The sequence below is a fragment of the Haliotis rubra genome, unplaced genomic scaffold, assembly GCF_003918875.1.
Source record: "Haliotis rubra isolate DU_JTF1 unplaced genomic scaffold, ASM391887v1 Scf717, whole genome shotgun sequence".
Lineage (NCBI taxonomy): Eukaryota > Metazoa > Mollusca > Gastropoda > Lepetellida > Haliotidae > Haliotis > Haliotis rubra.
The window spans coordinates 87,190-111,058 of record NW_025767432.1 but is presented as its reverse complement, the minus strand read 5'-3'; the positions used below and the strand labels follow the sequence as shown (position 1 = coordinate 111,058).

General features: G+C 38.4%; 1 protein-coding gene and 1 long non-coding RNA gene across 2 annotated transcripts in view; one reads left to right on the top strand and one right to left on the bottom strand.

The window, feature by feature from the left end:
• Positions 1-23,869, bottom strand: part of LOC124259315 (Y+L amino acid transporter 2-like) — a 61,074-nt gene that overhangs the window by 31,292 nt on the left and 5,913 nt on the right. Inside the window, exons 2-3 of the mRNA XM_046693425.1 lie at positions 12,658-12,816; positions 6,731-6,866 (exon numbers count right to left, since the gene is read on the bottom strand). Of these exons, the coding sequence (XP_046549381.1) occupies positions 6,731-6,866; positions 12,658-12,816 (295 nt within the window). The remainder of the gene's footprint in view (positions 1-6,730; positions 6,867-12,657; positions 12,817-23,869) is intronic.
• On the top strand, positions 1,654-22,773 carry LOC124259316. The gene is made up of 3 exons (XR_006893821.1): positions 1,654-1,663; positions 6,457-6,476; positions 22,610-22,773. It is a non-coding gene; the product is annotated as an uncharacterized LOC124259316 (long non-coding RNA).

Below are 23,869 nucleotides of genomic sequence, written 5' to 3'. Positions count from 1 at the left end.
ATATTGCAATACATATCGCAATACATGCTTTCGCATCGCAATATATTGCAGTATGAAAATTCTGTGCAATACCCACCCTTAGTTACCTGTCACTGTTTCATGAGCATCCCATTGTACATTACATCATTGTCTGTACGCTGTGCATAGTCTAAAATGGTGATGCAGCTCCATATAAAGCCACATAGACAATACTCTGGTCATGTTTGACATATGTGGGAGTGTATGGTCTAGGGTTTCAATGAGGTTACAGACATTTTTTAGATTGGAAATACACTGGACAGTCAATGCCCCAGTATTTGAGTGTGAAGCGTTTGAAAAACACTGTTAATGCACCACTAGCTTTTCCTAGACTGACTAACTGAGTTTAGTTTTATGCCACTTTTAGCAATATTCCAGCAATATCACGGCGGGGGACACCAGAAATGGGCTTCACACATTGTGCCCATGTGGGGAATCGAACCTGGGTCTACAGCGTGAAGAGCTAACACTTTAACCACTAGGCTACCCCACTGCCCAGCTTTTCCTAGAAAAAACTCTTTGTGTAAGTATGAAACTTCACAACAAAAATATCGGAAATATTTTTTGTCCGTGTTTGCTCAGATTACACACCAGGTGTGAGTGAGAGAGTGAGTGAGTTTAGTTTATGCCGCTTTAAGCAATATTCCAGCAATATCGCAACTGGGACACCAGAAAAGGGCTTTATACATTGTACCCATATGGGGAATCAAACCCAGACCTTCGGTGTGACAAGCTCGGCTACGCCATCACATCTTCTCTCTTCCCCCTCACCCCTCCAAGGTTCCAGTGTTGTATATTAGTGCATGACACTTACATGCAATACTGGACCGACACCCAGCGTTTGACCTGTTGAAAGATACCCAAGCTGTATTGTTGAGTCGCTGGACCCATGTGCCATGTCAACCATCTTGCCAGGGGTCAGGCATGAGCCTTCCATATGTCTAAAGACATTCCAGGCATGACTCTTCCTTTCTGTATTGATGGAGTTGCATTTGTTTGACCCTCATGCCTTACTCCTAGCTATGCTGAAACAACTCTTCAGATTCCTGTCATGATCTCTCTGTGTCTCAAGGGGCAGTGAAGCCCAGTTCTAAACAGGAGATCTAATTTGGAGACACACTAACTGTAAGGACCACCATGGTTGTTAGAGAACAAGTCTATCCCAGAATTCCAAGGTTGTTGTTTTTCAAAGTTATCAACATTCAAGGTGACAATATCCATCAGCTGAGACACCCAGATGCCAACATTGGTACATGGCAGCCACTTCTGTCATCAACAACAACAAAATCATCACTTTACTTTTTACTGTTACAAGGATTCTTGGCAACCAGTAATGCAATCATCTCTAGTTGCCATGCCTCATTCCCACCCTTTCTGTCACATTACCCATGCTACATCTGGAAAGTATTGCCATGGTGGATTATTCACATTGGTACTACAGTCAATCTGGACCATTGCCAAACTGCCGTCGTCAACAACTGAGCATTTTACGCAGTAAACGACATTCATAACGATCATGGTAATAACCATCTGACAGAAATAAAGAACTGCTTTTTCTCTGATTACTTGATGTGTAGCTTAATCGAAATATGTGTAACAAAATATGGTTAAAACAAACTAAAATTAGTCTGCTGGGTTTGTTATAGTCTGTCTCACAGTCCCTGGACCACATTATTGTCCCTACTGCCAAGCCCTCTCTGCAGTACTAAAGACCTAAATAAAGCAAGTCTAGATTTCCTCAGGTTCAGGTTCTGAATCTCTGGTCTCCCTAGGGCTCCTTTTCAATTTAAATGGGCTTGTTTGTTACTATCAAAATTATATATATTCAGAAACTAAGCATTAGTCTAGGTTTGTTATAACGACTCTTGTTTTGTTACCATAGTTACCAGAATGTCCACACATCTTGGCACAATGATCAGGTCCTTTACAACTGCCAAATACCTTCCTCAAGGCAGAACATTTCTTGCGCTCTACTGCACATGAAAGAAGCCACAGACACAAAATTTCTTTGTGATTGTGAGGATTCCCTTCTTATCAGTGGATCTGTGAAACTCCAGATAAACAGTCACTAAGAACACTACACTTCTGCACTTAAATCTGATTCCTCGCTGAGACATCTGGAAATGCACTTAGGGTTGACCAAGTTCCCATAGTAACCGAATACCTGTCAAATCTGTCCCTGAACGGAGTCACAACAACAATCACAAAAAATTGCAGAATATTCAGAATATTTCTGATTATTCTGGATCTTGTAAGCCACACATAATCTCCTCTTCTATTGAAACAATTGTTCAAAATGCCACACTTCTATGTTACATTTACGATACCTATCATATAAACATTAAACTTCTCACTTATTCCAGGTATAGTCTCAAGCAGGGTTCGAAATCTACGCTAGTCCGCTAGCCCAAGGGTAGTAAATCTCCCGGAGGACTACCAAAACATCTAACAATACTAGTCCGCCGGGCTACTAGGCAGTAGTTGCATCAAAATGATATATAACTTTAGGAACCTAACTAACATATGATTCATTAATTAAATCTATCACTTTTCACAATGTCTAAAAACACTTATTACATTTCAAATGACCATATATTATCGACAAACTTAAAATTAAAAGATATTTTTCGCAATCTGATTGGAAAAAACAATTCTCGGACACATGCTTCGGCAACAGGTCCACATCAAAGTTGTCAAAGAGCAAAGTAACGATGTTTCGAGATGATAATTAAACAAATTGAATAAACTGAAGAATATATTCAATAACGGTACTCATAAAAGTTGTCAAACCTACATTATAACTTACTATTCCCATCTTTATTGTGCGATCGTGTAATGTAATTCAAGTGACATCTCGGCTTTCGTCGCCTCCAACTTCGACACGATGTTTAACGCTAAAATATATGCATGAAGCATTTTTGTCACAGGTCATAACCTAGCACGATACGTCCACTAAGGTCCAGAATATACGTATAGGTAGTGATATTGTGCGTAACACGTTCAGAATAGCATGAATTTACCCAAAACTTTCGTCTGAATCTAAAAGTTTTCGTTTACGAAGTCGGTATTCATTGCTGTAATATGATTGGCTGCCTTAGGTTACGTGTGTGATTTTGACCAATCACGATACTCGTAGCAGACTATGACAGAAAAGCGTCATTAGAAACCAATCTTTAACCAATCAAATCGCTTCTTACAACTGAAATACTGAGTGAAAATACTCTTGGCAAGGGTATAGTGATATAGTTGATGTTCAGAGCTTTCGAACGATACCCGACATCAAACGAATCGCCTCACATGTTTTTTATACGAAGCTTCGAAAACGGAGGTATTTCCCACTGTTGTATCACGTGAACGAGCGGAAGGCCAATGTTATCGGGAAATAGACGACCATACATATTATTTGAGAAATATCTTTATAATAGTTTTCCGATTGCGTAAACATGAAAAATAGAAAAGAAGAACGTAAGGGGATAATTATGACATGTTACAAATGGAAAAAATCGCTGCATTGTTTGCTCCCTTCGAGATTTATCTGGACAATATAAATGTGTAAGCTTGCATTTTCATTAAATATTAACTTATTTACGTTGTAGTTGTGTTATTTGAATAATATGATCATATCCATCTGTCATGACTGAATTAAACTATGCCAAAACATATTGTGTGTTTGTTTGTTATGATACCACACCTCTGCAAATATTGCTTGACTAAGTCAAATTAATTATTTGGTTTATAAAAGATTGAAATTTGAGGACTACCAAAATTGTGTGAGGACTAGTAGTTTGGTGAGAGTCACTAGTCCTCATGGCTAGTAGACTTTTCAAAGAGATTTCTAACCCTGTCTCAAGGTCTTTATGTTCTCTAGCTAAAATTCCATGTCCTACTCAAAAACTTACGAACCTTCTGATTCTCTCATACTTAACGATTTTTGAGAAATATACTTTTAGGCATTTGGCCTTAAGTGAATGAAGAAATTGGCATCCTTCTGATCAAGTTTAACAATAGTGGCATTATTCTACAACGCTTCCACGAGTGACAATTAGCTACCCAAGTTCCAGTCTGACTACATGCTGGTGCAGGTGGAACATCAAAGTTGTCATTAACTGCCACTTATTTGACTGTTAGAGTTGGCCATAATGGTGTTATCACATCACAGTAACTGTTCAGTAAGGCCAGACCAATATAATTTCTTGTTTAAGGATCCTTCCGTTGTATTGTTTCAAGAATAAGAAAAATAAATAAATTAATTTTCCCCGTTCAAAAAATAAAATCATGTTTTTATTGGCCAAAAATGTAAACTTACCCCCAAATGTTTTTAAATATTTTTCTTGCCCCAAATACACTTCATAAATTGCCAAAAATGAAAATACTTTTGGTATTTAAAAGGAATATTACTTTGACTGGTGATTTTAATTTTTTATTTTTTTGCCTCCTGCCTTTTGGTTTTCTGAGGATAAAAATCTGTAAAACAAGAAATAAAATTGGTCTGGCCTAATTAGATTTACATTGCTCAAAGATGAGCAGATGTCACTAATGACACAACAAGTTCCTATACCCAGTACAGTTAACTTTCACAAGGTTTATCATTGGCGGATCCAGAGGGGGGGGTTGGGGTGGTGGTGCAGGGGTGCACACCTCCCCTTTTGTGCTGAAAGTTTGTTAAATGACCACTGAAACTCAGGTGAAATTTAAGTGTGCACACCTCCTTTTCTCAATAGTGTGCACCCCCCCTTTCTCAAAAAGCTGTATCCGCCCCTGTTTATCAAAATCAAAATGAAATGGATTATTTGTTAATTACCAAAATGCACATAATTTGAACATGCTTTATAGTCTTGCAAAACCAGCTAACATGATAGTCCGAGTTAAGCTTTGGAAACAAAATGGATGGATGGACAGAAATCACACATCACTCACCCTGAGTCAATACAAACTCGAACAAAATCTCTTTTTCAAATAAAATATTTTGGAAGAACAGGCGGAGGAGATGGAGGACTGAGTGAGTTTTGGCTTTAAGCCGCTTTTAGCAATATTCCAGCAACATCACGGCGGGAGGAGATGGAGGAAGTTGAGGCAGATTAGGAGAGATTCTGAAGGAAAGTGCAGGGCTCCAGATAAGGGCCGTATCGGCGTATGTACGGATAAAAAATATGCACGATACGGTAGGAAATAATTTAGAAAACGTAGCAGTTATGCACTACAGCAATGGTGTATGGTCTTAGAATCATTTACAAACATATTTATCTGAAAAGTATTGTTTTATTGTTTATTGACCAGTTTACACAAGACTAGCAATGTTGGTGCATATATAAAACGAAACACAAGATTACTGATACGCCATTAAATTCCACTCAGTACTCTAAATGCACTCTCAAGTTTTTCCAGTACTCCTGAAGTGAGAACATGGAGTACCTACTCCTGATGTTGAAAAATTATCTGGAGCCCTGAAAGTGTGTGACTAGCTTTACTCCACTGTTAGCAATATTCCAATAATATCACGGCAAGGGACACCAGTTTCACATATTGTACCCATGTGGGGAATCGAACCCGGGTTGTTAATTTTTTGATGTGTGATCAAATGCGTGATGGCTATCATTCTGCTTGGTTTGGATATATTCCATTTCGCATATTGCATTTTGATAAATAATACCCAAACGCATATAAAACACACTAAAAAATTCATGAATATTTGATTCTAATATTCACAGATAATGAATTGATCTCATGAGGTGAGGTGAGGTGAAATGGGGTTTAACGTCATACTTAAGAATATTTCGCTCATATGTCGACGTGCATGCATGTGTATGTGTATGTGTGGCTGCTTGTACTAGCCCAGACTTAAGCTGGTTTTATAGCGCTAGCTCACTGAGAAACCATGCCGCAGTTAAGCATGAATACCCTACTCAGACACATTATACTGACTCCGAGCTGACCTGTCCTTGTTGTACTCATTAATGCCGAGTGCCAGGCAGGGACCAACAAGTAAAATATTTCAGTCTTTAGGTATGACGCGGCTAGGGATCAAACCCACGACCTTCCGCTCTCCAGGTGGACGCTCTAACCACTACACCACGGATGCGGTTGAATTGATCTCATGAAGGCATACTGTATAATTTACTGAATAAGTGGGTAAATCGTAACAGGCCGCTAGAAGCAGGTACATCACAGCATGTCAGCTTGACATGAGAGTGTAGCCGAAGCCTGTACCAGATGTTACTGCACTTTAATAACACTCTGGTATCTTATCCATGTTGAATCTATTATTATTTATTTAGAATTATTGTCCAGCAGTCTGGACTACTTTAAATCAGTCTGTAATGAAACAGGTTCAGGACCAGACAATCCAGCGATTGACACCACGAGCATCGATCTATGCAATTGGGATCATTCATATGTACGATCAAAGTCAGCAAGTCTGATCATCCATTCGTCTCTGAGTGAGTGAGTATGGTTTTATGGTGCTTTTAGCAATATTCCAGCAATATAATGGTGGGGACACCAGAAATGGGCTTCACAAGTTGTACCCATACGGGGAATCGAACCTGGACCGATGGCGTGACGAGTGAACACTCTAACCACTGGGCTACCCCACCGCCCTTGTCTCCTGAAGACTGGTTAGTTGCCTCTTACGAAAAAGCATGGGTTTCTGAGGATTTGAGATTGCAAATGGATTTTCTCGGGGCTTGTACAGATGTAAACACAGGCTACTTACTGATGCACAATGCAGCCAACAGGCGAACAGCAGCGTCGGGTGCAACACAGTCCGCGAAGAAGGGTTGGAGTGCATAATTTGCAAAGGTCAAGGCCACGATTGCTTGAGCTGTAGGTCGAATAATTATCAAATTTACCTGGAAATGAGAAATAAATGGAAATATTATTTTGTTTCCAAAACATATCACATGATAACTATCAACATAAATCAAACATTAATTACCACAAGAGTCATCAGAAGATGACAAATCCCCCCTCCCCCCACAAATTTGAAAGAACAATTCATCTGACAGTTAAAGTCCAACTTGATTTTTATAAAGACTTCTTAGGTCCAAATTGTTTCCATGCAAATCATACAAAAAGCAAATGCCCAAAAGGGACCACTTCAAGATCTGTTTGATATATCTGCCAAGTTTTGGAAACGATGCCCATCCCTCCCTTTTGTGACCGAGTCCAAATTGTTTCCATGGAAAATAAAAATTAAAAAAAATGCCAAAATTCCGCAAATAGCAAAAGGCACCACTTTGGGATTTGTTTGATATATCTGCCAAGTTTTGTTGAAAGATACTGAAAGGTTTTCGAGTTAAGTTCCAGAAGCAAATGATTACAGATGAATGGACAGACAGATGAGGCATTTACTACATCCCCCCACATTACATGACAGGGGGATAACGATTGTTGAAGCCCTTTGATTGTATAACACTGGCTATCAAGCCACTGGTAATTTCCATCCTTGCTACGTGGCCAATAGTTCATAGTGAAACTAGCACCAGTGACAGTGGCACCAGCAGTAAATTAGTATCACGTCACATCAACCACATGGTCTGTTTCATTACCTATGTCAATCTGACAGTTTACTGTCAGCAGAATGAATACACAACACCTGTACACACATCAGCTGGTGTCCATTAGGCTCTGAGCAGTTATATAAAAAATACTTAGATCAAACAGTTATAGTCAGAGCACACAAACGAAAACAGATTGATCTAACTTTAGGATGATTTATAGACTTAGTATATTACACTATAACATCTAGTCTATGAAATGGACATATATATTTTACTGAAAGAAACTGTCAACAACAAAAAAATATTCATAAAACATAATTAAAAGGAGCCCAGAGATTTTCTTCATTCCTGAAACTGTGAAACTTGCCACATATTCTAGACTTTCTTGGATATATTTGTTTCAGGGTCTGTATGACTGACTGACTGACTGACTGAGTTTAGTTTTACGCCGCTTTTAGCAATATTCCAGCAATATCACGGCGGGGGACACCAGAAATGGGCTTAACACATTGTGCCCATGTGGGGATTCGAACCCGGGTCTTCGCCGTGACGAGCCAACGCTTTAACCACTAGGCTACCCCACCGCCCCCAGGGTCTGTATGACAGACTGGATAATTCAGTGTAACATCTTTAAGAAGCTACGTTATGAAAATATGGGCACAAAAGTGTGTGTAGACCAGGGGTGACTGTTGAGGGGAACCATTTACTATTGTGATAGCGATAGTCTATTGCAACATACTATTGTGACTATTTCGACCCACTATTGCAATAGATTTTTTTCTCTCCTTGAATTGTCTCATTTGAATTCACTTCCCAAATGAATGTGTAGTTTATATGAAATAAAAACAAGTTGAAGTAGTTTCAGTCTCTTTTAATGAGTGACAAGAAACTTGAAACACAAATCAAGTTAACAGATAAAACATAACCTCAATGAAGCTGCAAGTCTGTACCAAAACATCTCTGTATCTAAGCGCTTCGCTTTATCAACGGAAGTCAATTACGTAAACTATTGATACTATCGATGCATAAGTTGCAGTTTGGTTTTCATAATTAAAAGGAGCCTTATCAGAGACTCAACAATTGCAATGCATCGATAGTTTGAAGCTTGCCAGCCCTATTCTAGACTTTCTTTTTAAATGGATTAAAATATGACACTATGAGGTGAGGTGAAATTGGGACACTAACGCCACAGATTTTGTCGCGGCCGACCAATATTTCTTCATATGACGATGTGCATGCATGTATTAATGCGGCTGCTTGTACTAGCCCAGACTGAAGCTGGTTTTATAGTGCTAACGCCACTGAGATACCATGCCGCGGTGAAGCATGAATACCCCACTCAGACACAGTATACTGACTCGAGCCTCCTTGTTGTACCCATTAATGCGGCTCCAGGCACCAACAAGTACCATATTTTAACGCTTTTTGGTTTGGCGGTCATGAGACACTTCCGGCTCTCGGCGACCATCCTAACCTCACACCAGTGAGGCCCCTCATGAGACATTTAGAGGGCATCCCATGCCTGCCCTTTGATTTTTGGGCCGCAGCTGCCCTTTGATTTTTGGCGCCCTTTTGTTTTGCGCCTGTCCTTTTCGCCTCAATCCCAGTTTTTTCCAGCTGTGCTTGATTTTACAACAACCCGTGTGTATTTTCTCGGATTTTATTAAGGACGGAGTTCTCTCCCTTTCAATGGGAGACACCAAATTGTTTTGATAATGATTAGAAATTGGCATTTAAACCATGGCTTAAGTCAAATGTGTTTAATTCGCTTACAAATCACAATGCCTACCAAGGAAAGAATCAAATGGAAAAGAGAAGAAGCGGTGAAGGTTGAAGCAAGGAAGTGTCACGACTAATAGATTTCTTCGCTCCTAACAGGTATGTGCCTCTAAGTTCGTGGATTTTTCGGCCGCTGATTTCCTTTTCAATTTCACATGCCTTTCAAATAAGACCTTCATTTATTAAAGACAACGATGTGTGAACTACATGGGATGTATTTTGGTACGTTTGGGGGACCGATATTCATGTGACTGTGCTGTTTAGGTGAAAATCTGAAACTCGAAATGTCCGGGCCATTTTGAATCCATCGGCAATTTGAAATTGATCTTGAATTATTTTGTTGTTTGTCCTGGGAAATGAAATAGTTAATACAGCTTGCATAACAGCTTCACTTGGTAGCCTTGTTTTTAGTGTTTACTGTCGATTTCATAAAAATGTAAGTCTTGAAGGCGTAAAACTATTTTACGATTTCAAACAATGTCGAGGCTCTCCACAGTAGATACTTACGTTCAGGTGTATTATTGTGTGATATTTTTGTTTTAATAATTATGTTGCAAATTTAATATCTAAGAATATTTTGAATATGGTACTAGTATATGAACTTTGTACTTTTTTTTTTTTTCAGACCGGACGAGTCAGAGGTAGTTTCCTATGAAAATTCAAGGGCACACGAGACAGAGTCAGTTAATCCAACACAGAAGAAAGATGGTGGTCACAAGACTGCATTTGACACAAAGTGGCAACAAAACCGTCCCCGGTCGAGGTACTCAGAAGATGACAAAAAGAAGGGAATGATGTTTTGTTCATTTTGTTCTAAGTGGAACACCAAGGGCAGAAATGGACTTAATGTCGACCAAACACAGATTGAGTGGAGTCAAGTAAAGGAGCTTGACACCAGTTCACCCTCCACCATTTTGAAGACTCAAGCCTCAACTTGGAAACTTGAATCCAAACATTGTTCAATTACTGTCCATTCATGCAACTGTGATTGTCCACTTCTGAAGTTGAGAGTGTGTTCTCAAAAGTGAAACTGATTGTGACAGATCATAGAAACAGACTCAGTGTTCAAAATTGCAACGGACTTCTCATGATTAGCCTGAATGCATCGTCAGTTTCAGACATTGACTTGAAAAAAAGTTGTGAACAGATGCTTGGCAAGAAAGAAAAGAAGACTGTAAATTGTTGTTTGCATGTTTTGTGAAATTGTAAACAAATGTGACAACAGGTTAATGTCTTGAAATGCTTTTTTTTCCAAATTTTGATCTTAAAATACAAAATGAGAAGAGTAATAAATGAACTTTAGAAATAAAATTATAAGAGCATTTGACTTCATATACATTTTGTGATTGTTATTTTTTCAATAATCCTCACCAAAGTGCCCTTTTAGATTATGAAGTGCCCTTTTTGTTTAATTTACCCTGCCCTTTCTGAATCCTAGGGGGGAACACTATGTAATCTATGTAAGCATAATGGTTACATTAAACAATTAAAAGTACAACCTGTTATTCTCTGGTTCAACTAGTCAGTCCCACAATCCCTGAACCACATTACTTTTCCTACTGTCTAGTCTCTCTGCAATGCTAAAGTCCTAAATAAAGCAAGTCTAGATTTCTTCAGGCTCCCTCACTGGGCTCCTTTTGAATTTAAATGGATTTATTTGTAACTATTAAATTTAAATATATTCAGAGACAAGCATTAGTCTATGGCTCAAAACACCATGCATTCTAAAATGCATCCGGCATAATTCAAGTGTAAGTTAAACATATTAACATGCTTAACTATAATTTAAAATTGAAAGTTCGGAAATGAGTCTGAGAGATACCAAGTGCGATTACTCAGCAGAAAGTTAGTGGTGTATTTTTCTAAACAGGGGACAGTGAATCGTTATGGTGCATATTTCCAGGGTCTGTCTAGACACTTTATCAGTGAGTGATTAAAACCTGAACCTCTTTGTGATGAGGATTAATCTCTACTGAGTGAGTGAGTGAGTGAGTTTAGTTTTTTCTGCCCTAGCAATATTCCAGCAATATCACAGTTTATTATTTTCTGAAATATTATTCATCATAGTATTTATAGAAGTATGTTTTAAGGCACACAAACACACACCAGTTTGTTTATTGTTTTGAAGCATGTTTACTTTGTTTTTCATGTATGTGGTAGCATCGAACTATGGCCATTAGAGTTCTGATATTTGTCCTTGACCGTAATTTGTGATAACAGAAGGAACTGAGATTTGACCAAGATAACCTCAAATCACAAACAGATGATTACACTGCAACAGCTTGAGGACAACGTAAGATTTTCCACCATTAGATTTTGGCTACTTATAATAGAAGCTTTTCATTTAGTAAGCGGGCGGTGGGGTAGCCTTGTGGTTAAAGTGTTCGCTCATCACACTGAGCACCTGGGTTTGATTCCCCATATGGGTACAATGTGTGAAGCCCGATATTCCTGGAATATTGTTAATAGCGGCGTAACCCAATAATATCCAGAACTTCATTACATTCTGCACAAACATGACAAAGAAATGTCTATAAATAGGTTTTTAAATATGGCTGCCATGCCGGGCCATATTGAAAATTGAAGTTGATCTTTCTGAACTAGATGGTGTGTGAAATTACGTGAAATGTTTAGCTTCATCCACTGATCCACAGCAGTTTCAGAAAAGACTTTATGGACATATGTTATTTGATGAACTTAAGATTCATTCAATATATGACAAGTGTTTGCCACTAATATGGCAATGTCCCCGCCGCTAAAGAAGAACGAAATATTTATAACACATTTACTACTTTATATATTTTTGATAAAAGATAAAAGATGCCTGAAATGACTGGTGTCCGTATAATCACCCAATGTAGGCTGTCGACATAATTGAAGACATTGGGTACAATGTTTTATGACATATTGCGTTAACAAGAGTTCAAAAAGTGGTCAAAGTGGCATGGTGACCTTGAAGATAGGGTCAACGTCACCTATATCGACTGTTGTCTGCGTAATCCCCTAGTGTAGGATGTCACCAAATTTGAAGACATTGGGTACAATAGTTCCTCGAGATATTGCGTTAACAAGAGTTTGAAAAGTGGTCAAAGTGTCGTGGTGACCTTGAAAATAAGGTCAAGGTCACCAAAATCGACTGGTGTCGGTGTAATCCCCAAATGTAGGCTGTCACCAAATTTGAAGACATTGGGCACAACAGTTCATGAAATATCGCGTTTACAAGAATCGGGACGTACATACGGTCGGACATACGTATGGACGCTGCTGAATACATAGTCCTCCGTCCCCAGTAAACTTGATTACTGCAAGGTGAAAATGTAAACATCGAAACCGAAAATTTACAGCAAGGTAACAATCTTACCCAGAGTTGAAGGAAAGCACAGACTGGTCCGAATGCCTCCAGGATGTAGGCATAGTCTCCTCCGGACCTGGCGATGGTTGTTCCGAGCTCAGCATAACACACTGCTCCGATCAGTGACAGCAACCCACATCCTGCCCAGACAACCAATGACAACCCCACCTGGAAACAACCAAGAGTTATTAGGAGTTAGATGATACAAAGTCATAATACAGGGCTCGATTTAGTGCTTTGTTGCTTGGTGCAACCCAATATTACAAAGTGCAACCTAGTTATTAGTCTAACTAGCACCAGGTGAAAATCAATTTTTGAGTGGATAAACTCTGAATAAAACATCTAAATAATTCATTAGCATATTTCTTACATTACATATTGCAATAAAAGCAGTGCAACTGGAATTTGGCTGGTTTTTATCTTAGGTTGCACCTGGTGGAAGTAGGTTAACATTTCTTAAAGCGAAACCTATAATATTACAGCTATATGGTGGTGGTCTGTAAATAATTGAGTCTGGACCTGACAATCCAATGATCAACATCATGAGCATCAATCTACGCAATTGGGATATGAAGACAAGTGTAATCAAGTTAGCGAGCCTGACCATCTGATCCTGTTAATTAACAATCATGGGTTGATGAAGACCAATAGTAATGTACGTTGTGCCGACAGCAGGGAGTGTGCCTGGATATGAGCGCCATCTACGCAGTCACTATTACTATCACTTTACTTATATTACCCGGATCTTCCGGGTTGAGTATATATACAGTGAGTGAGTGAGTGAGTGAGAGAGTGAGCGATTATGGTTTAATCATTAATGTCACTTTAAACAGAATTACAGCTGTATCACATTACATCAGCTTAATCTGGGAGTGAGTGAGTGAGTGAGTTTTCACCGCACTCAGCAATATTCCAGCTATATGGCGGTGGTCTGTAAATAATCGAATCTGGACTAGACAATCCAGTGATCAACAGCATGAACATCAATCTGTGCAAGTCAACATAATAACACACAAACAAAATATGCATTTCTTGTTGTCTTCCCACACACTCATATAGTACAATAGGTGATGACATCATGACTCCCACATAACCATAAAAAAATAAATTCTAACTAGATTAGAGATGACACCTTTTTTAGATTGCCTGCAAAAGATACGATAAATAATTTTAGGATCAATAAGTATATGACAAGTAGGTCAAGTACACAGATGATAGTTTTGCTTCATTTCCCAGATGTGATAAAGTGATAAACATTTCACAAGTGAAACAATGGTCAGCTGGAATGTCGGAAACAAACATCGTTACCCCGGTATTGCTTCCGTGTCAATGCACCAAGACACTGACATCGGAATCTATTCTATGCAAGCTGTCAGTTTAAGGCTTTTTGAGAGAATGCATGGTAGAATGCTAGGTACATTTGATGGAATGTGTAATGCATTAGATAGGCGTGTCCCGTAAGACATAACATATTATTCCTGAAGGACACTGGCGTAAACAACTTTAGAAAAAGTCACTCATAGCCCCAGAGACGAACATTAATTCAGAGCAACTGGAGCTGAGGTTGACAATGTACATTGTTCTAGTTGGGTAATACATTTCAATTTAGGATAATAAACACACGCACTGACACAGTCTGACTGCACAGGTACTGTGGTTCACCTTCTACATAATCATATATGAGTGAGTTGGGTTTACGCCGCTTTTAGCAATATTCCACCAATATCACTTTGGGGGGACACTAGAAATGGGCTTCACACATTGTACCCATTTGGGGAATCAAACCCAGGCCTTCAACGTGACAAGTAGAGCTGTGACGATACATCGTAGTATCGATAATCATGATACTTTATCTGACAATATATATATCGATACTTTTGTTCATATCGTGATATGTATCATTGACCTTATAATTGTTAATGTTCACTAGAAATCGGTTATGTACAAAATTACACTGTTACTTGCTATCAAAATATACTTTATTTCAAAGAAAATAACTAAAGATAGCATATCGTGATATGCATTGAATTGAATCGTATCGTTCTAAGATATCGCGATACGTATCGTATCGTGACATTTCCGTATCGTCACACCTCTAGTGACAAGCGAACGCTTTAACCACTAGGCTACCCCAACGCCACTAATTATATACAAAGTTAACCTGGTAGCAGATTAAAGCAGTTGTTCATGTTGAAATCTGAGGGAGGTGAAAATTGTTTGTGTTTGAAAATGGAACATTGTATGTGACTACAAGATGGTTCGGTTGGTTGTTGGTTGGTTGGTTGGTTGGTTGGTTGGTTGGTTGTTAAACACTGCATTCAGCAATATTCCAGCTATATGGCGGCTCTGGTTGGTTTGGGAAGACCAATCAATTTTTGAGTAATTAATGAAATCAGAGTGCACTATTCAACATAGTCATTCAACTATAGTCTACACATTGTTGAAACACAATGTCCAATTTGCTCTGTATAATGCACTATGCAGGGATGAGAATGGGTATGAGTGAAAAAAGAGGAAAATGAGCCTGTGGTGTTGGGGGCGATTCCCAAGTGTGACCCCAGCCCGATGAAATCCGCGGAATTCTGTGGATTAGCAGAAAATTCTCATCCCTGCCTATGACAGATACTTGGCAGTTTTGAAACAAACAGGCTTCCAAAATCCTTAAAACAACATTTCTAGTCTTCTGAATAGTTTTTGTTTGGCCATATTGAAAACTGCCATATTGACACCTCCATGACATGTTGATGAATAGTCACGTGAACAAAACATCGCGAATCTACACATAAATGTAAATAATGGTGCAGATGGTCGACAAGCTGGATATTTGTTTTTGAATCAATATGACACTATCTTTCGAATTTTTAAATTGATCATTTTTATGGAGGGATAACATTGATGAAGTTTTTTTTCCTTTCAATACAGATTTCTACATAAATTTGAACTCTACGCTAGACTAACGCTTAATCTGTGAATATATGAAATGTTGATTGCAACAAATAAACTCATTTAGATTGAAAAAGAGACCTGTTGAAATGAAGACTTGCTTCATTTAGGACTTTAGCATTGCAGGGAGGGCAAGGATTTAGTTAAAATAATGTGGTTCAGGGACTGTGAGACAGACTAATCCTTGCATTTGAAGTTTCAGGATCGTTGACACAATGGAGAGCCCTTTAGAGTCCCAGCAATTTTCATAATGATATGTACCAAGAATTCAGATACTGTATCAAATAGGGTGTGGGTGGCAACCATGTCATAGATGTAGGGCCGCCTTTTACTTCTAACACTGGAGTTTATAAACCTGCACCATGTAACCATGGTAACAGGTAGTGATCATGAACACTGGTTGTGTTATTAGTAGGGATGATTTGTGGCAACAGTGGTCAGAATATGAACAGAAACATGTACGTGAATATAAATACACACAAACATAAACGTTATATTTGTATCTAGAAGCAGTTATACAACTACCATCCCTACTAAAGTCCCTGTATAACCAACATGGTGTTGTTTATAATGTCTCTTTGTGTATCTATGCAAACAATAATTATGCATATTATAATGTTATGCATGTATACAGACACGTATATATAGTATGTGTAACTTTAAAAGCAATCCTTGAATGTATTTGATAAAAATATGAAATAACTACATCATCTGTCTGATACTAATGAATAAAAGTATAATTACTTGTAAATCTGATGTACCCTTACATACTTATGTATGCGTGTATCCATTTGTATGTATATTATATGTTTCAGATCCTGTTCTAACAAACATGGCAATAAATCATCCATACTAAAAACGAGACATCTGTCGTTCATTAACAACCCATGCTTTCAATCAAAAGATGTAAATCTCTCACCAGTGCAAAATATTCGATCTGGTTCTCACTGAGCATGATGAGGCCAATGTTTCATAATTTTGTACCAGTAAGTTCTTTCCCACCAAACCCAACGATATGCTGATGGCAGTCTGTCAGTCATTAAGTCTGGACATGATAAACCTTGATAATGATGTTTTATCCCCTTTACGCTTCACTCAGCAATTTCCACCTATATGACAGCAGTCTGAAAACAATCACGTCGGGATCAGACAATATTTGATAATATTGGTAAGAACATACATGTAAAAAATATAAGCTGTTCGTACGATTCAACGTCAGAATGATTATTTTCCAACCACCCAAAGTCTTGCATCATCCCCTTCGCAGCTTTAGACAATTCCTACAATTTCCACACTGAGCTGGACGAAAGACCTCAGGGTTTACTATCATGCTGATTATTTGTTTCCCAAAAGGCAAATCTTGCATCATCATCTTCATAGCTAAGGATAAGTCCAACAATGTTCACTTTGAGCTAGACTTACAAAGAGACCATGGTGTTAATTTATCATGTTGATTAGTAGTTTTCCAAAAGGCAAAATCGAGTCTTGCATAATCCCTTCCACAACTACGATATATGACAATTCCTGATCCAGCTTGACTTACGAGACCTCATTATTTTAATCAATAATTTCCCAAATATCAAACTCAAGTCTTGCACCTTTCCCCCATTGCTTTAGACAATTCCTATGATTTTCACATTGAGCTAGACTTACGAGAGACCATGGTGTTAATTAATCATGTTGATTATTTGTTTCCCAAAAGACAAAGACAAATCTTACAACATCATCATCACAGCTTAGGACAATTCCAACAATTTTCACTTTGAGCTAGACTTACAAAGAGACCATGGTGTTAATTTATCGGGTTGATTATATGTTAACATAAAGGCAAAATGAAGTCTTGCACGATCCCCTCAACAACTAACGACATCTACAATTTTCACAACCAGCTGGAGCTTCCATAACTCATTGTTTTAATTAACAAACTATTTCCCAAATATATAAATCAAGACTTTCATCATGATCCCTTCCACAACTATAACGATGTACAGCATTGTTCCCATTTGGCTAGACTTACCATACCATTAATAAATAAATTATTTCCCAAATATAAAACTCAGGTCTTGCATCATCCTTTCCCCAACTAACGAGATACGACACATTTTGCCATTCGGCTAGACTTATCTGACCTTTGATTAATAAATTATTTCCGAAACATAAAACTCAGGTCTTGCATCATCCTTTCCCAGACTAACGACACACAACAATTAGCTCATTCAGCTAGACTTACCAAACCTTAAATTAATAATAATAAATTATTTTCGAAACATAATCTCCAAGTCTTGCATCAGCCCTTCCTTAACTAACGACAATTTGTTTCATTCAGCTAAACTTACCAGACTTTTAATTAATGATATATTTCCCAAACATAAAACTCAAGTCTTTCATCATCACTGATGCCATCTAACAATTTTCTCCTTGTGCTAGTTAAGTCTGACACTGTTGGAATGGTGGTGAACATTATGGATGCATGTCAAGACACAGAAGTCCTTTTATGACCCTAAGATTGATTTGAAAAGTTTCCTTCTTTGAAGCCAATCCTCCTTGTTAACATGTAATAAAACACATAAAAATACCTGACATTTTCTCATTGATTGCTAATATTGCATCAGCCACTATGTTCGCTAAACAAATGTTTCCCCATTTTCGCAGCAATTTCTTTTGAATTTCTGATTTAAAGAGTCAATAGTTGGGGCTTAGGTACAGTGAGTCATGCATCTTGCCTGGTGTTGCATCATCAAATGTGTGAGTGAATTATTGAAACAGACTTGAAGCTGAGCCGTTTTCCGTGATGTGAACGCGTTTAAGACAACACCTGTGAATACGTCCTCTTCACCTGTCAAACAAACTCGTTATGCCCAGTGGTTCAAATTAACACTGAAGTCAGGGCGTCCTTGACGCAACCACAGACAGGTGCAAACAAATGATTTAATGGATCTGAGCTTCTCATATCATTGCCCAATAGCCATTAATATTGATGTTAAACCTGCAACATGACACTAACAAAATATGAAAAATGGAGAAGAGGTATTTGCATACTAGGGCTTTTACGATTCACTCGCGTAATAAGTTATTCAAACTGTATCCCTATGTGAATTTTATTCATTATTGCTTAAAACTAGAAATAAATATTCATGATTTTTTTATACAAATTAGTGTTTTTACCTGGAGTTGAATGTTATTTATCAAAACAAAATAAGCTAAACGGAATATATCCACGCCAGGCTAGATAACAGTCAACACTGTTATATATTTGATTTGACTGTAACGTGATCACAGGTCATTATCATAAGAAATTAATTCTGTCAGCAGCATGTAATAAAATGTATTTTGTGATTGTTTCACTGAATTTATTGAATAATACATCAACTGCTGACATGTTATTGTATTTGTCAGCCAATATCCACACTCGTTACCCAGTATTCGTGTGTCTTTGAAACGAAACCACTTTGTACTTACAATGTATATTAATGCAGACTTGTTCTCGTCACTATATGGCTGGAATAATGCCGATGTGACGTAAAGCCCAACTCAACTCAACTCAACCCAGTATTCGTGATACGCATGATATCTGCCTCATGCTAGTCATAGCGGATTTGGAGCATCCCTTTTGTTTGTTTGCTGTTTTAACACCACACTCAGCAATGTTCCGGCTTTAATTTAGCAGTCCGTAAATAATCGCGTCTGGACAATACAATCCAATGATCAACAGCATGAGCATCTATCTACGCAATCGGGATACAACTACATGTATCAACCACGTCAGCGAGCCTGACCATCCAGTCCTGTTTGTCGCCTCTTACAAGCATGGGAAACTGAATACCGCTTCTCTAACCCGGATCTTCACGGGTTCCGTGCACTGGTAGTGCATGCTATATACCACATATACACTACAAGGGGAATATGATACTGTCACGGATATTGGATAATGAATATGACTGTTCAGTAATGAATACAATAAAAGGTCATCACCAGTATTATTCATTACATTCAGAGAAACAATAACAAAATATACTCGTTGACATGTTTTGACGATGTTGACAGTGTCAATTTATCAGGACAATCACCAGGGACCACATTACTCTAAAAATATTTCATCAGAATGTTGACTATTTTCTTGCCTGACATGGAAATATTCTATTGTGTATATTTTAATTTAATAAATAACAACCGAATTGAGTAAAAACAAATTGATTTAATTCTGTGGATTGCAAATAATGAACTGAATTTATGAAGAGATACGGTTGGATTCACTGAATACTGAGTAAATCCTAATAGCATACAATACCAAAACCGACACCATCATCGACACTTTACATATCAGGGTGCTGTTGTTAAAACAACCTTAGCACTAAGACTACCTTGAGTCAGTGTTAAAGTATGGGTGTAACGGTCACCTCAGCGCTAAGACTACCTTAAGTCAGTGTTAAAGTATGGGTAACTGTCACCTTAAGCTCAGTGTCAGTGTTAAAGTATGGGTGTAACAGTCACCTTAGCACTAAGACTAACTTAAGTCAGTGTTAAAGTATGGGTGTAACGGTCACCTTAGCGCTAAGAATGCTTTGTACAAGGGCACCCAGATAAAGAAACAAACATCTTTGGTCCTTTGGTCTTATACTGATAAAATAAGGCAAACCCTCAAAACCAAAAATGTGTACGAAGTCCTTACAGGGGTGGATACAGCTTTTTGAGAAAGGGGTGCACACTTCAATTTCACGAGAGTTTCAATGGTCCTGCAACCCTCTCTGGATCCGCCTATGCCATATCACTAATATTATAACATCAGCTTTAACCACTAACGGTCCTCCCCCATTGTTAATCTGTACTCAACATGCCCTGCTAAGAATACAGAATGTCATTTAGTAATTGGACAAATGTAACATATGTTATATTTTAGATTACACCTTCTCAGTAAAGTACAGAGTCTTGTACTTTTGCTAGGCTGAGTCCCTTCCCGGAACATCCAATCTGGAAGACGAGTGGCCGAGTAAGTTAGATCGCTGACCCTGTGTGCTACACTGCTAGCGATTACGTGCCGGACTCATATTGGTGAAGGTTCAAATCCAGGATGGGACTCAACCCAACAAAAGGACTAGAATCTGTCCTTTACTGAGAAAGTATAACCCAAGTTTAACTTACGCTACATGCCCTATTAAATCCTGGTGGAACTTTCTGAAAAAGTTCATGACTATGGTGAGAAACTAGCATCAAAGAAGAAGAAACCCCAATCCTTTCTTTCATATAATATTCTTTCATATTACTGATGACCCATGAAGGTCCAGGTTAGAATATTGATCTTCAGTAACCCATGCGTGTCGTAAGAGGTGACTAATGGGATCAGGTGGTCAGGCTCGCTGACTTGGTTGACACGTCATCGGTTCCCAATTACGCAGATTGATGCTCATGCTGTTGATCACTGGATGTTCTGGTCCAGACTCGATTATTTACAGACCGCCATCATAATACCATATGGCTGGAATATTGCTGAGTGAGGCGTAAAACTAAACTCACTCACTAACTAAATATACCTTGTGATGTACCATGATACAATAGTATCATGGGTCCATATGGTTATGTTTCGTATCACAACACACCTGCTGATACTCAGCATGTTGTCATTCTAGATTGCTTAGTAACGTGCACAACACCAGGTGGGAAGACGGCAGAAAAACAGCTGTTCGCAGTAAACAATGACAGTCAACCATGCATCATGTTCTGCAGTGAGGTACAACTTTTCTTTAAAGTATTCACGACAAGTATTGATGGGACGTTCAGGACAATTGTAGGAAAATATACAGTGTTAATCTACCCTGGTGAAATATTACAGTTCTTGTCTTGGTGGAAACGGGCTTTAACTGGTTCAAGATTCTCAGTGTGGAGAGTCAGATAAGGACAAACTTCATGCATCACCTGAATAAAGCATTTCTAGAAGTTTCTGAGTTTCAAGATTATTACATTTATATGAAGGTGTGTTTGAGTGGGCATATAGGTGACTGTTGTGCTGGTATGCTGCATGCACACACACACACACCAAACATAACATAACCATACTATAACAAACATAACATAACCATACCATACCATACCATAACAAACCATACCATACCATACCATACCATACCAGTCCAGTAAACTGTATATTGACGGAGCCAGTCAATCCTTGTTGTATCCCTTTAATGCTGAGTGAGTGAGTAAATAAGGTTTTATGCTGCCTTTCGCAATATTGCAGCAATATCAGGCAGGATACACCCGAAACGGGTCTCACACGTTATATCTATGTGGGAATCAAACCCGGGTCTTCGGTGGAGTAAGTGAACACTTTAACCCTTAGGCTACCCCACCTCCCCCATTATGCTGACAGCCTTCCAGGTAACTTTGCTACTAACAACAAGCACCAATTTCTAAAGTGTTTGGGCAAGACACAGACGATGATCCAATCTAACCCTCTGTCTACCCAACCACTGTGACCGTGTGCATCTTGCAGGAACTACAAATAAGATGGTTATAACCACTGGGCCACTCACTCATGCCTGCCTGACTCTGTCAACCATATTCATGAGATCTTATACCAATTACACACTGGCTAGAAACAAGTCATGTCCAGAAAGTGAGCTTGCAGTGAACTGAATAATTAAACAGGACAAGCACATGTATTTCATGTGAATGTGTTACCAGGCAGATATATATATTTATTACCCACGAGGTCAACGTATGGGTAGTTGCATACTAATCTCGTACGTCACAGGAGTGTCGTATCGCGTCGACCTGTGTCGTAACGACTTAACCTGAGATTCTAACGATTTGATTGGATAACTGATGACCTCTCAATTAGGTCACATTCTGACGTAACTATTTATCATTCATAACAAACACGTGAATTCATTCATTCTACAACTTAAATGCATTGTGGGAATGTAAACATTGCGAGCATTGCCGTGTCGCTGTTTAATTGTGAGTCCAACTGAGACATTATATGCGTCGAAAAACATAAACGCAAAGTTTCCACCAGTGATGTTAGCTGAGTGAAGCAACTGCAAACCAAGAAACAGGGTGCTATGGAGTAGTATAATGTAGGAGGCTGTCCGAGGTGGATGACAACTGACATGCATCGTGACGTCGGTTACCAAGGGGGCAGACGAGCAAGGCGTAGTGACGTCATGCAAAAAGTGTACTACAGAACAACATTCTTCCGCAACCTGTTTATGAAACCTGTTTCAGTTTGAAACCATAAAAATAACAAAAATACTATTTTGTCAATTTAAAGCATGTAGGACGTGGGTAATAAATAAAATACTACACTCGGTCTCAAAACATACGAATTATACGAAACTCGTGACCTTCCTATGGTTTCTGAGATACCATAGGAAGGACACTCTAATTCGTATGTAATGAGACCTCGTGTAGTATTCTCTATATATCTTCTTCACAGTGATTTGGATTGTCACGGTTTGAACAATATTTCAGTGACCTAATTGTTTGTCAGCTTTATGTGGAGGGAATACCTGAAGTGAATCAGCGCACAAATGGTACAGAGTACACTGAAACATGCATGCATTACTTCACTTCTAGTATAAATACAGGGGGCGGTGGGGTAGCCTAGTGGTTAAAGCGTTGGCTCGTCACGCTAAAGACCCAGGTTCGAATCCCCACATGGGTACAATGTGTGAAGCTCAGTTCTTATGTCCCAGACGTAATATTGCTGGAATATTGCTAAAAGTGGGGTAAAACTAATTTCACTCACTCACTCACTGAACATCAAGGAACTTCACTTTATATGGACAACAATGAAAGCTTGCTTATGTCAGTTACCATGGTTACACATATATCCTTAAAGGGAAACAACACTACAAGTTTTAAAGTATTGAAAAATTTCTTCCCGAATCAAAGTTTGCTATACATGGACTATAATTTCAACTGGTTTGACCTGTGCATGGAGTGACACTTGTTGGAGGATCGAAGAATGTGAAGCGAGTTTGTCTTTAAAAAGTATTTTCAATATGGAGCTACCGGCAAACTGACGTGTCATTTTGTAGTTGATTAATGCTTACAAGGTCTAAGAGTAAAGCTTTCTGCACAATAACAAAATACAAAGTATCCTTCAGAGATGTCAGGTAAATGAACATGTGCTTACAAACTTGGTCAATGAAAATGTCACATATGAGATAAATTATAGATTAGACATGGTTCTTTACAACTTAATCAATTTTCTGTTCTATAATGTGGACATAAATATTACTGCGTCTATATTGATACTATATTCCTGTAAACTAAGCCAGAA